At 62.2% G+C, this 11191-nt stretch overlaps 5 protein-coding genes across 15 annotated transcripts in view; 4 read left to right on the top strand and 1 right to left on the bottom strand.

Annotated features, from left to right (window-relative positions):
• Positions 1-2211, top strand: part of FERMT3 (FERM domain containing kindlin 3) — a 16857-nt gene extending 14646 nt beyond the window's left edge. The window contains exons 11-14 of the mRNA XM_004713505.2: positions 288-524; positions 855-979; positions 1517-1658; positions 1744-2211. Coding sequence (XP_004713562.1) covers positions 288-524; positions 855-979; positions 1517-1658; positions 1744-1923 — 684 coding nt within the window. The 3' untranslated portion in view covers positions 1924-2211. The remainder of the gene's footprint in view (positions 1-287; positions 525-854; positions 980-1516; positions 1659-1743) is intronic.
• Positions 1989-7713, bottom strand: TRPT1 (tRNA phosphotransferase 1). 8 transcript variants are annotated; one of them, XM_045297211.1, is made up of 9 exons: positions 7435-7513; positions 5295-5503; positions 4146-4229; positions 3892-3973; positions 3115-3284; positions 2857-3031; positions 2594-2650; positions 2403-2513; positions 1990-2300 (listed from the first exon to the last, which is right to left on the bottom strand). In XM_045297211.1, the coding sequence occupies exons 3-9, from the start codon at positions 4218-4220 to the stop codon at positions 2209-2211; spliced, it is 762 nt and encodes a 253-aa protein (XP_045153146.1). In that variant the 5' UTR covers positions 4221-4229; positions 5295-5503; positions 7435-7513; the 3' UTR covers positions 1990-2208. The 8 variants fall into 8 exon arrangements, with proteins under 8 accessions (XP_045153144.1, XP_045153149.1, XP_045153146.1 ...); XM_045297209.1 differs by lacking the exon at positions 7435-7513 and having other exon boundaries at positions 1989-2300; positions 4146-4243; positions 5295-5750; XM_045297207.1 differs by lacking the exon at positions 5295-5503 and having other exon boundaries at positions 7435-7713.
• On the top strand, positions 4680-7288 carry NUDT22 (nudix hydrolase 22). 2 transcript variants are annotated; one of them, XM_004713647.2, is made up of 6 exons: positions 4680-4702; positions 4935-5426; positions 6063-6161; positions 6598-6695; positions 6808-6901; positions 7134-7288. In XM_004713647.2, the coding sequence occupies exons 2-6, from the start codon at positions 4947-4949 to the stop codon at positions 7260-7262; spliced, it is 900 nt and encodes a 299-aa protein (XP_004713704.1). In that variant the 5' UTR covers positions 4680-4702; positions 4935-4946; the 3' UTR covers positions 7263-7288. The 2 variants fall into 2 exon arrangements, with proteins under 2 accessions (XP_004713704.1, XP_045153150.1); XM_045297215.1 differs by lacking the exon at positions 4680-4702 and adding an exon at positions 4703-4724.
• On the top strand, positions 7380-11089 carry DNAJC4 (DnaJ heat shock protein family (Hsp40) member C4). 3 transcript variants are annotated; one of them, XM_045297216.1, is made up of 7 exons: positions 7380-7592; positions 8092-8202; positions 9014-9107; positions 9484-9674; positions 9760-9924; positions 10694-10780; positions 10866-11089. In XM_045297216.1, the coding sequence occupies exons 2-7, from the start codon at positions 8108-8110 to the stop codon at positions 10978-10980; spliced, it is 747 nt and encodes a 248-aa protein (XP_045153151.1). In that variant the 5' UTR covers positions 7380-7592; positions 8092-8107; the 3' UTR covers positions 10981-11089. The 3 variants fall into 3 exon arrangements, with proteins under 3 accessions (XP_045153151.1, XP_045153152.1, XP_045153153.1); XM_045297217.1 differs by lacking the exon at positions 7380-7592 and having other exon boundaries at positions 7662-8202; positions 9763-9924; XM_045297218.1 differs by lacking the exons at positions 7380-7592; positions 8092-8202 and having other exon boundaries at positions 8871-9081.
• The window catches only part of VEGFB (vascular endothelial growth factor B), a 3890-nt gene continuing 3713 nt past the window's right edge, over positions 11015-11191 (top strand). Inside the window, exon 1 of the mRNA XM_045297185.1 lies at positions 11015-11089. Coding sequence (XP_045153120.1) covers positions 11015-11089 — 75 coding nt within the window. The remainder of the gene's footprint in view (positions 11090-11191) is intronic.

Here is an 11191-nt window from a genome sequence, read left to right as displayed (position 1 = left end):
GGGGGGGAGCGACTGTCCTGAGCAGGGAGAACAATAGCAGCTCGTCTGCTCCTGCAGAGAAAGCTGCCCGCCGGACTTGGAAGAGGTCACTGTCAGGCAGCACTGCTATGGGAGGAAGCCTGCGAGGCTTTGTAAAATAAGAGAATAAAGAATTCACCCGCATACACTCTCTTCCCAGTCCTGTTTCCCACAGAAGGGTGGGTACAGTCAAGGGTGAGGGCTGGGGGCAAGGCAGGGCAGGGTAGGGCAGGGTGGGGCCTGATGGTCCCTCTCCCCTTGTGCCCTAGGAGCAGCAGTATGCCCACTGGATGGCGGGCTGCAGACTGGCCTCTAAGGGGCGCACGATGGCGGACAGGAGCTACCCAAGCGAGGTGCAGGCCATCTTGGCCTTCCTCAGCCTCCAGCGGGCAGGCGGCGGCAGCGGGGGCTCTGGCAACCACACCCAGGGCCTCGATGCCACCGAGGCCCTCAACCCCTATGGCCTTGTTGCCCCCCGTTTCCAGCGCAAGTTCAAAGCCAAGCAGGCGAGTATGACCACAGCGTGGGCCTGGCTACCTGGCTTGGGGGTGTCTCCTGGGTCTGCCCAGGGGAAAGCATGGGCTCCCTCAGCCTGTCCCTGGTCTACCTGTGGCGGTCCACAGCAGACACAAGGCCTCTCTTGCTCAGACACCACACCCCACGTACCACGCACTGGGTGGGTCCAGGTCCAGGTGGCCATGCCTGTCTCCGCTCCCACCTGCTGTGGGCCCCACGGTGGTTCTGTCCTCCCCACCCCAAATCCTGGCCCCTGACTAGAGCAGGCAGGAGGGTCTCAGGGGCAAAACAGGAGAGGCCCTGACCAGGTGGCCCCACAGCTCACCCCGCGGATCCTGGAAGCCCACCAGAACGTAGCCCAGCTCTCGCTTTCCGAAGCCCAGCTGCGATTCATCCAGGCCTGGCAGTCGCTGCCCGACTTCGGTCTCTCCTATTTCGTGGTCAGGTACGGCGACCCCCACCTGGCCGGCTCGGCCCTCCCCTGTACCTGGGCAGCTCTGGGCCTGTGTCCCAGGAGTGAGTCCTGGGCAGGCAGCCACTGCCTGTTCCCCCAAAGCCCCTCCCCCTGTTCTCCGTGGACAGAACTCGCTGGGCGGGTCCCCAGGCCCCCTTCCACACGCCTCACCCCAACCCGAGAGACGGTGCTGGGGCCCGGAAGGAGATGCGACTCGGATCTGCTCTGCCGTGGCTGGTCCTCGCCGGGCCTCAGTTGGCCCGTCTGAGATCAGGGCTGCCGGGTTGGGTGCTGTACAGGCAGGCCTCCGGTCCTTTCCCTGCCTCCCACCCTGCTGAGCCAGGAGCCTGACTGACAAAGAGAACAACTACACAAAAAACCCAATTCACATTTAAAGGCATCAGAACCACATCCCTGGTGCTGTTCGGTCAGGCCCAGGGAGTCTGGTGACCTGCCCAGTGCCTCGGCGCTGGCAGGCCTGGTGCCAGGCTGCTCAGTCACACCCGCCCGCTCCCACCTCGTGGGTAGGTTCAAGGGCAGCAGGAAAGACGAGATCCTGGGTATCGCCAACAACCGGCTGATCCGCATCGACCTGGCCGTGGGCGACGTGGTCAAGACTTGGCGCTTCAGCAACATGCGCCAGTGGAACGTCAACTGGGACATCCGGCAGGTGGGCACGCCGCGGGCATGGGGCTGGAGCCGGGTAGGCGGGGCCTGGGTGGACCCTTACCCCTTGGGGCCCCGCCCACCCACAGGTGGCCATCGAGTTTGACGAGCACATCAACGTGGCCTTCGGCTGTGTGTCGGCCAGCTGCCGTACCGTGCACGAGTACATCGGGGGCTACATCTTCCTGTCGACGCGGGAGCGCGCTCGTGGGGAGGAGCTGGACGAGGACCTCTTCCTGCAGCTGACCGGGGGCCATGAGGCCTTCTAGGGCGGCCTCGCTGTCCCCGCCGCCCCCACTCACTGCTGCCCACTCGCCAACCACCTGCCCTGCCTGGGCTGGGCACGCTCACCTGCTTTCCCGTGGTCTGAGTGAGCCACACTGCCGCCACCTGGACTGAGGAGGGTCTGATGGTCAAGGCTACACCCATCGACCTGATTAGAGTCGCCGAGCACACAAGAAGAACCACATGTCCCGAGGGGGTGATGACCCATAGTTTCAAATCAGGACTCTTTTTTTTTTTTTTTCCTTTTTCTGATTTTATAAATAATTATTTTATTGCTGGACCGGCTTTCTTGCTCCAGGGCTGGGCTCGGGGTCACTCGGACAACCTGGCTCTTCATTGCCTGACAGGGGGAGGGCTCTTCCTGAAACAGAGAGGAAAGTCGGTTAGAGGGAGGGAGACCTATTACTGGGGTTCAAGATCCAGGGAGGGGGGTACTGCAGAAGAGGGGAGGGGTGGTTCTCACGGGTGGGCCGGAGCTGCAGGGCCTCCTTGAAGTACTTGGGGGGCAGGAGGCCCTTGACGTTCCCTGGCGTCAAGACCACCCCGTTGGCAGAGCGGAAGAAGGGAATTCCATCTGTGGCAGGAACCAGAGGTGGGATGTGACGCCTGCCCTCCTGGCAGGCCAGGGACAGTCCCTGCCATGTCCAGGCTCACCTGCCAAGGCGAGGGCTCCATTGATGAACACGGCCACTTCGCAGTTGGGCCGGATGCCTGCAGAGACAGCCAGAGCTGGGGCCTAGGGACCCTGGGGGCCCTGGGGCTGTGGCCAGAAATGGGGCCAGGCGAGGGTCCGCGGGTCAGTATGGAGGAGAGCTTGCAGCTGGCAGGCGGGGCAGGATGCAGGATGCAGTGGCCTTGGATGGGAGAGGGCCCAGGGAAGACAGACTGAATGGCAGCAGCTGGGAGAGGGCACTGACCACTGATGACAGCAGGGTCCCCAGGCAGTCCTGGGGCGAGGTGAATGTGTGTCCTCCCCTGGCAGGACAAGCCTTTGAGCAGGATGGATGGCCAGTGCTTCCAGAAGGTGCCGTGGACCAGTACGGGAGGCAGGGCCTGTGGCGTCTCCAGGGGAAACAGCTCCAACTCAGGGACCTGGGGGAGGAGGATGGGGAGCGATGAGCCCCTTCGAGTCAGAGGGCTCACCTGGCTCTCCCGCCCGGTCCTGGAGCCCCCACCTGCAGGGAGTGACCCTGATTGGCTCGGATGAGAGGGCCCGTGCCGGGGTCCCCTGACTGCAGGGCGAACCGCTGCTTCTGGTTGCTGTCCACCACGCGCTGCACATCTTCCTCTGAGAAACCACGGAACTGGGGCAGCTGCAGGAGGGCACGCAGGGGCACGAAGCCATCTGCGGGCAGGCGGGGTGCTCAGGGGGCTGGGCCGAGGTGACAGGGAGAGCAGAGTCGCGGGCCCTGTTCACAAGGGCCTCACCCCGTGCCTGGAGAAGATCCCTTTAGTGCTGGGGGGGAGCTACATGGGGATCCCGTCTGCTTCGTGAAGGGCCACAAAGATATAAAGGCACGTAGCACAGGGCCAGGCCCGGAGTGGAAGGCAAACCTCAGTTTGTCCAGTGGCCAGCCTTTACACGACAGTCACTGCTATGGAGTCAGTGTCAATTCATCACAACCCTGAGGGACAAGGTAGAACTGCCCCTGTGGGTCTCTGAGACTGTTAATTCTTCACAGGAGTAGAAAGCCCTATCTTTCTCCTTTGGGGGCTGCTGGTGGTTTCAAACTGCTGACCTTGTGGCTTGCAGCCTACACCACCAAGCCTCGGTGGACAACCTCGGGGTGTATTCACTGAGTTCCTTGGTGGAGGGGTATCACCAGGCACCCCCAGGCTGTGTCCTGTCTTTCTCAGAGGGCAGTGGCGGGAAGTGGGGGCAGGACAGCCAGAGGGAGGCCCACACAGTTCAGAGAGCTCTTCCTTGCCCAGCCTCAAGGGCCCTTACTTACCTGCCCCCAAGGGAAGCCCCAGCTTCAGGGCACCATGGCGCAGGACGTAGGACAGGGCCTTAGACAGTTGCACATCTCGGTCCTGAAAAAGCCCAGATGTGGTCCCCGGACTCTGTGGTGACCCAGCCACGCTGCCCACCCTGAACCGTGCTGCAGAGGGGGCAGGTCTCAGGAACAGAGTAAGCCATCTGCTCCTCACCCCACTAACACTTCCCAGGGCGCAGGGCTCCGCGTCTCCTGCCATCCCAGCGCACCTGTCCACGGGGTTGATGGGCCCTTCTAGCCCGGGCCTCGAGGGTTCCCTGCCTCCTGCTTCCACTGGGGTGCATGGTCAGGACCTGCAGGCACAGTGCTGTGTGGAAGCTGTTTGAGAGACACGCTCCCCACCCCCTCCCCTGTCCCGTGTCCTCGGCCTACCCAGAAGGTCACAAAGCGTCAGCATATAGCTCATTCACTTCCCACCCTATCCCGTGGTGCAAATAGGGAATCTGAGCCGAGCAGGCAAGACTTAACCAAGATCATACTGAGTGCCAGCCCGCAAGCCAAACCTCTGCGCTCCAGGTTCGTACCCCCGCCCCGCCACTGGCACCCGTGGCCTGTCAGGGGCAGGCGTGGACAGATGGAGCAGCTAGGAGGACCGCAGAGGCGCGCCGATCCCGCCCGCTCGGCGCCCGGACCGGCCAATGAGAGGCCGCAGAGGAAAGGGCGGGACTTCCGTTCCGGGAGGGGCGGGGCTTGCGGGATGAGTCGGCCGGAGGCGGGGACTTCCGGACCTGGGAGGGGGTGTCGACGCGGCCGGGATGGAGGCAAGGTCTTCCGGGCTTTGGGCATTTGTGGGTGACTGGACCCAAGGCTCACGGGTGGCAGGGATACCCAGGAGTCCCAGGACTCAGTGTGGCTCGGGCGGGAATGGGGGCCACCTCACTGCCCAGGGAGTGGTCAGGACCCTGTAGAGGGCCTGGAGTAACCTCAGTCGGTCTGTGCCTGCTCAGGGGAGGCTGTGGGGCCCTAGAAATAACAGGTCCTGTTGTGTCCTTCCTCAGAGCTGCCCTGTCATGGACCCCGAGGTGACCCTGCTGCTGCAGTGCCCCCGGGGTGGGCTGCCCGAGGAGCAGGTACGGGTGGAGCTGAGCCCAGCCTATGACCGCCGTCCATTGCCAGGAGGGGACGAGGCCATCGCCACTGTCTGGGAGAATCGGCTGCAGGCCCAGCCGTGGCTCTTTGATGCCCCCAAGTTCCGTCTGCACTCGGCCACCCTGGCACCCGCTGGCTCCCTGGGGCCACAGCTGTGCCTGCACCTGGGCCTCACTTCCTACCGAGACTTCCTGGGCACCAACTGGGCCAGCTCAGCTGCCTCTCTGCGGCAGCAGGGGGCCGCCGACTGGGGTGACAGGCAGGCCTACCTGGCTGACCCACTGGGAGTGGGTGCTGTGCTGGTCACTGCCGATGACTTCCTTGTCCTCCTACGACGCTCTCGGCAGGTGGCTGAGGCCCCTGAGCTGATGGATGTGCCTGGTGGGCACCCTGAACCTCAGGTGAGAGGGCAGGCAGGGTACAAACACCCAGGTAGCTCAGGTGGGGCCTTAACTGGGACCACAAAGCCTCCTTTGTCCTGAGTCAATGCAGACGACAATCCAGGGATAAGTGTTGGGTGGCCACGGAGAGGATTGCCCAGGACAACACCTTAGCCGCTCTCCTAGTCTCTATTCCAGACCCTCAGGGTACTGAGGATGACCAAAGCATAACTTAGCGCTATCGAGTCCATGCTAACTCCCAGCGACCCTCGGACAGGATGGAACTGCCCCTGTGGGTTTTCAAGACTGATTCTCTGGGAGTAGAAAGCTTCATCTTTCTCCCTGGGAGCGACTAGTGGTTTTGAACTGCTCACCTCGCTGTTAGCAGCCCAATGCATAACCACTATGCCACCACGGTACCTTGTGCTGGGAATGGCAGGGAGGTGCAAAGAAAGAGGTGCCTTACTCCACCCCTAGTCTCAATGTGGTGTCCACCACCCCGCCCTAAGCTGGATGTTTGGTTGTCCAAAAATGAGTTTGGGCCTTGGACCACCAATATTTCCACCGTGCCCACACCAGGTCTCAGGCTGGCAAGGACTGGTGGGAGCGGAGAGTGGGAGGAGGGTGGCACTGGGGTCTGAGCTTGGCCTTTTCCAGACCCTGTGCCCTGGCGACAGTCCCCGGCATGAGGACCTTCCTGGGGAGCTGGTGATGCGTGAGATCTTTTCCAGTGTCCTTCGGGAGATCTGTGATGAGGTGAATGACCTGGAGGTGGCCATGGGGGCTGGGGCATAGACCATGCCAGAATCCTATAGGCCTGGGTTGGCATCGGGGAGAGAGCTCGGCTTGGCCACTGGGCACACGGAATTGGGATTCTAGCCTAGATTTCTCTGTGCCTCTCTTTTGTTCTCCATACAGTGGAAAGGTTCTCGATGTCTCACTTACTCCACAGGTATACGGAAAGGCAGAAGTCAGAGCCCTCATTATTAAGCCACCCTTGGGGAGCCCCAAGCAAAGTACTCCATCTCCATGGGCCCTGTTTTCCCATCAGTAAAACAGACCGGCTCATGATCTGATATTCTGTGATCCTGGACATTGGATCCACAAACTGTACAGTGCTGTGCTGGGGTGAAGGGTTGGCTCTTCCCCACCCAGAGGGGTGGGCACTGACAGGTGGGACCCCTGGCCCCAGGTGAACCTGCCACTGCTCACCCTGAGCCAGCCCCAGCTGCTGGGCATCGCCTGCAACGAGACCAGCTCCGGCCGTGCCAGTGCCACATTCTTTGTGCAGTGAGTGGGCTCGGGACAGGATCCTGGGGTTGGGGGGGAGGAAGTGCCAGGGCTCCACAGGGACCCTCCAGATAAGGAGGACCCACTGAACCTCTCTCATGTCCTTATCCAGGTGTAGCCTGACTTCTGAGCAGGTGAGGGAGTACTACCTGAATGGGGGACCCGAAGCTGAGGAATCCACAGGAGTCATCTTTGTGGGGACACAGGTGCGGGTTGGCAAGCTGTACTTGGCCTGGACCAGGGTGGGGGTTAGGGCCTGCAAAGAGGCCTGGGGTTTTCCTGGAGGGCTGGGCCAGACCCGGACTCTGGGATTTATCAGGGTCTCCTGTGGGAATGCCCCCAGCCCAAGGGAGAAGACCAGGGATTTGGGGTGGATGAGGGAGCCTTGGGGTCTCCCTGGAGAGAGACAGGAGGTCTGGACGTCTGATCTCCCCACAGAATGTCCGCAGGCTGCAAGAGGCCGAGGTCTGGGCCGAGCTGTGTCCCTCAGCCAAAGGGGCCCTTCTCCTCTATACCCGGGTCCAGGACCATGCTCTCGCGGCACCAGCCCTGTCGCCCCAGCGCTGAAGACAATAAAGGCCCTTTTTCTTGGATTCCCTTGGCATCTGCTATTTCCGGGGGGAGCCAAAGGGGGCCTCTGAGAGAACCCTGGGTGGATGCGGAAGGCAGTCCAAGTAAAAGAAAAGCAGTGAACCGACCAGTCGGTGTCCCCCTATGAAAATGGGGCGAGGGGAGTGACCTTGTCAGCTTCGGTGCCGTGCAGTGGGAGGCTGCTCCGTGAAACGGGCCGCGCGGAGTCAGCTACGTCCGCCGGACGGAGCGATGACAGCTGGCTGAAAAGCCAAGCCTGGACGCTGCGGCGGCGGCGCGATGCAGACTCTCTCGCCAGCTTCCCAGGTGGGCATATGCCTGTCTGCAGGGCCACTGGCCCGGCCTTGGTGGGCGGGCCCATGGCCTCGAAGGCCAATAGGAGAATGGGGCGGGTCTTTGATTACCCCGCCCCCTCTGGCGGAATGGGCGTGGTCTTGGCGTCTAAACCAATGAAAGTTCGGGGCGGGACCTGGCTTAGAGCAGGAAATGGCCGCGGAGTCCGTGAGTGCTGCGGGGGCGGGGCTTGGCTGGAGCTCTTTCCCGCCCCTGCTCCCCCAACACCCGGGTGGGGAGAGGGTCTCGCCGGCCCAGTTGGTGGTTCAGGCTCCGAGACCCGTGCGGGGCTGGGCCCCAGACTCCTGGGTCAGAGGCGGGAACAGCTCCAGGATACGGGGCTCCGGTGGCCCCAACCGTCTCTTGGCTGCCCTGGTTGGCTTGTTTTCCAACGCAAGTAGACGGGGCCAGACCCCTTCCCCGAGCACTAGCCGCCCGGCCCATCTTGGTCCCCATGCACTCCTCTCCCCAGCTCTCCGCCCGCAGCCATGCCGCCCCTGCTGACCGCGCTGGCCCCGCGCCTGTGCCGGCTGTGGCCCCGCTGTCCCCACTCCCGGCACCTTGGAGCGGCCGCCGGGCAGCGGTGAGTCGAGCGCCCGGGGCCGGCCCGCTCACTCAGTGGGTTTTTGCCGGGAGTCCCGCCCATGCACTCAGACAGCATGGTGCCCCCCACTCACTGTGTGCCTGGTGCCCCACGGGCCGCTCGCGGGTAGCCCTCACCTTCACTGCTGAGGACACAGGATCGGAAGTGAAGGCATGCTCCCAAGGTCATGCAGCGGGTTAAGCGGTGGCCCCGAAATTGAGCCCCGGTATTGTTCAGTCCAGAGGGGCTCAGTCACCACTGCACAGAGGCTGGAGTTTCTGACGTGGAGGATAAGGTGGAATTTAGCGTTTCCAATACAAGGGGCTCCGGGACTCCACTCTGAGAAGACCTGGTCACCACTCAAGGAGGGCAGAGGGTTCGAGGCGGGATTTGCGTTGAGTCCTGGCTCCACCCCGCACCCACCAGGATCCAGGGTTGGGGTCTACAAAGAGGCCTGGTGTCCACTTTGGGGGAGTTGGGCCTGGTAGGGACCCACAGATGTCACAGTCTTTTCTCCAGTCACAGGGTCTCATGTAGGGGTGTCCTCGGCACCCAAGAGAGGACCTGCTAGTCCAGATCTGAAGAGGGACCTTAGGTCTGGGTGTCTGGGTCAGCCTGCCCAGCCTAGGTGTCCTCGGCACCCAAGAGAGGACCTGCTAGTCCAGATCTGAAGAGGGACCTTAAGTCTGGGTGTCTGGGTCAGCCTGCCCAGCCTAGCTGCCGTGTGGGTGTGGCTCTCAGAGGAGAGGGCGGGCTATCCTCGGTCTCCTTCAACCCGGAGGTTGCGATTTCCATTGGGGCCTCTCTGCAGGTCTGGTCCCAGGAACTACTATGAACTGTTGGGAGTGCAACCTGGAGCCAGCCCTGAAGAAATTAAACGTGCGTTCTTCACCAAGTCCAAAGAGGTACCCTTGCCAGATGGGGATGTAGGTGCCCCAAGTTCCCAGGAATAGAGGGGGGTACAGCTGTGGCCTCATAGTGCCACACTCCCTAAGCCTGCAAGGCGGGCCATCTGGGCCAGGTGGGAGGAAAGGTTGGGGCCAGAGGCAGGGGTCCTGCCTGAGGGGCTGGGCCTGGCTCTCTGGATAGAGAATTCCCGGCAAGGAAGGCTTGGATCAGGCCTGTGGTTAGAGCAGGGACGGGTGGGGCAGGGGGTCTGTTTCCTAAATTTGAGGGTCGCTGTATGGCCAGGGTCTTTGGGAGTTACTTGAACCTTGGTGGGTGGCCCTAGTCGAGATAGATCACAGGAGAAAGAGACAGGGGAGCCCTGTCCCACACCAGCTGCACCCCGACCGGGACCCCAGGAACCCAGCGCTGCACAGCCGCTTTGTGGAGCTGAATGAGGCCTACCACGTGCTCAGCCACAAGCAGAGCCGCTGCAGCTACGACCACCAGCTCCGCTCAGCCAGGCCCCCAGAGTCTCCGGGAACTGCACCTCACCCCGGCCCCACAACTGCCCACCAAGCATACAGGTACAGCGAACTCTCCCAGCACATCCCCCTGCCCCCAAGTCTTCTGGGGAGCTTTGTGCCGATACCACCCCTCCCTCTCTCCCAGCAGCTCCTGGGAACCTCCCAACACACAGTACTGGGCCCAATTCCACCATGTAAGGACAAAGTGGCCTGAGGGGAGCAGGCAGCAACAAAGACACAACCAGCGAGTGCTGGGCTACTGCCTCTTGTTGATGCTGGCAGGCATGGGCCTGCACTACGTGGCTTTCAGGTGCACCCCGCTGACCCCCTGGGGAGTAGGGCATCGGCAGAGGGATGAGGGAGACTGTGAGCTCAGCACGCCAGCCTCACTGCCCCCCATGGCCCAGGCTTGTGCACCTTAAACTCAGGACTTAATGCAAGCCTATCCCTGGAGCCTCTTCTAACAACGTCACTCTGTGTCCTTCATATTTTTTGTCACCAGCTGCCTGGCAGGACTGGAGTAAACCACAACAGTGACCAGGAAGCAAATTCGTTTTCCCTGGGCCTCACTAACACTGCCCTCTCGCTCTTGACGTCGGCGGGCTCCACCCCAGGGTGGCTGGGACCCTGCCAGCCATTCCCCACAGCAAAGATACCCCACAGCCCATTCCATGGTCAACAGGCTGCCCGGTTCAGGGATAAGGTTAGATGGACAACCATTTTTAGTCCTGCAGGGATCACTGGCATGACCGGACTGACAGTGAGCAGGTCAGCTAGTGACCTGGGTCTCTGGACAAGCCGTGGCCCACCCTTTGCCACCTACTGGAGGCATGGTTCAGCTGAGGTCACACCTGTGTGAAACTGAGCCTGGGATGGGGTCGAAGGGAGTGAGATTTGAGGAACCCAGGGGGAATAGTCAAGCCCTGGGCTGCTAGCTAACCACCAGGTCCGAAGTTCCAACACCACCCGGTGCTTCTGGGGCTAAATAGGAGGCTTTCTACTCCGCTAAACAGTTACAGTCCTCCCGGAGGCCATTCCACCCTGGAATCCACTCCATGCCAGTGGATTTGGTTTTGCAGGAAGCTGGAGCAGATGCACCGGAACTTCATGGATGAAAAGGACCGGATCATCACTGCCATCTACAACGACACCAGGGCCCGGGCCAGGTCTGTCTCTCTTCTCGCTGTCCCCCCACTGTCCTGGCACCGCCCTCCCAGGCCCCTGCCCCAGCCAACAGGCCTATCTTCTCAGAGCCAACAGCACCAGGCTCCAGCAGGGACGACTGCAGACCACCACGAGGACGACCTCACCGCCGCCAGAGCCCCGCGAGGACCCTGCCATCTTGCCCACCCGTGCGGACCCCTGAAGAGCCTCCCAGGGACAAGGTCCAGGCCTACGGCATGCCCTCTCCTCGCCTCCCTCCCATTGCGCCCCACCCGCAGAACGCACACAATAAAGCCCTTTTCTGCCCTCCGGTCCGGTTCCCTAACTCTTCTAGCCCGTGCCCCCGGCCAGGCCTCTTGAAACCCCTGGAGCCCGGCCCCCTGGGCGGCGCGTCCTCCCTCCCGGGCGCGGCG

This window comes from Echinops telfairi, unplaced genomic scaffold (genome assembly GCF_000313985.2).
Source record: "Echinops telfairi isolate 266 unplaced genomic scaffold, ASM31398v2 ScPeMD7_7417;HRSCAF=8455, whole genome shotgun sequence".
Lineage (NCBI taxonomy): Eukaryota > Metazoa > Chordata > Mammalia > Afrosoricida > Tenrecidae > Echinops > Echinops telfairi.
Note: the sequence above shows the minus strand (reverse complement) of the source record. Positions and strands in the feature narration are given on the sequence as shown.

Bases quoted from the DNA above. Each gene is read 5' to 3' on its own strand.
- NUDT22 (XM_004713647.2), top strand. From the start codon at position 4,947: ATGGACCCCGAGGTGACCCTGCTGCTGCAGTGCCCCCGGGGTGGGCTG. The intron at 5,427-6,062 runs GTGAGAGGGCAG...GGCCTTTTCCAG, and splicing joins GTGGGCACCCTGAACCTCAG to ACCCTGTGCCCTGGCGACAG. The intron at 6,162-6,597 runs GTGAATGACCTG...CCCTGGCCCCAG, and splicing joins TTCGGGAGATCTGTGATGAG to GTGAACCTGCCACTGCTCAC.
- DNAJC4 (XM_045297216.1), top strand. From the start codon at position 8,108: ATGCCGCCCCTGCTGACCGCGCTGGCCCCGCGCCTGTGCCGGCTGTGG. The intron at 9,675-9,759 runs GTACAGCGAACT...CCTCTCTCCCAG, and splicing joins ACTGCCCACCAAGCATACAG to CAGCTCCTGGGAACCTCCCA. The intron at 9,925-10,693 runs GTGCACCCCGCT...TTGGTTTTGCAG, and splicing joins CTGCACTACGTGGCTTTCAG to GAAGCTGGAGCAGATGCACC.
- TRPT1 (XM_045297207.1), bottom strand. From the start codon at position 7,647: ATGGGCCCGCCCACCAAGGCCGGGCCAGTGGCCCTGCAGACAGGCATA. The intron at 3,974-4,145 runs GTGCGCTGGGAT...GGGCTTTTTCAG, and splicing joins CCCATCAACCCCGTGGACAG to GACCGAGATGTGCAACTGTC. The intron at 3,032-3,114 runs GTGGGGGCTCCA...CTCCTCCCCCAG, and splicing joins ATCAGGGTCACTCCCTGCAG to GTCCCTGAGTTGGAGCTGTT.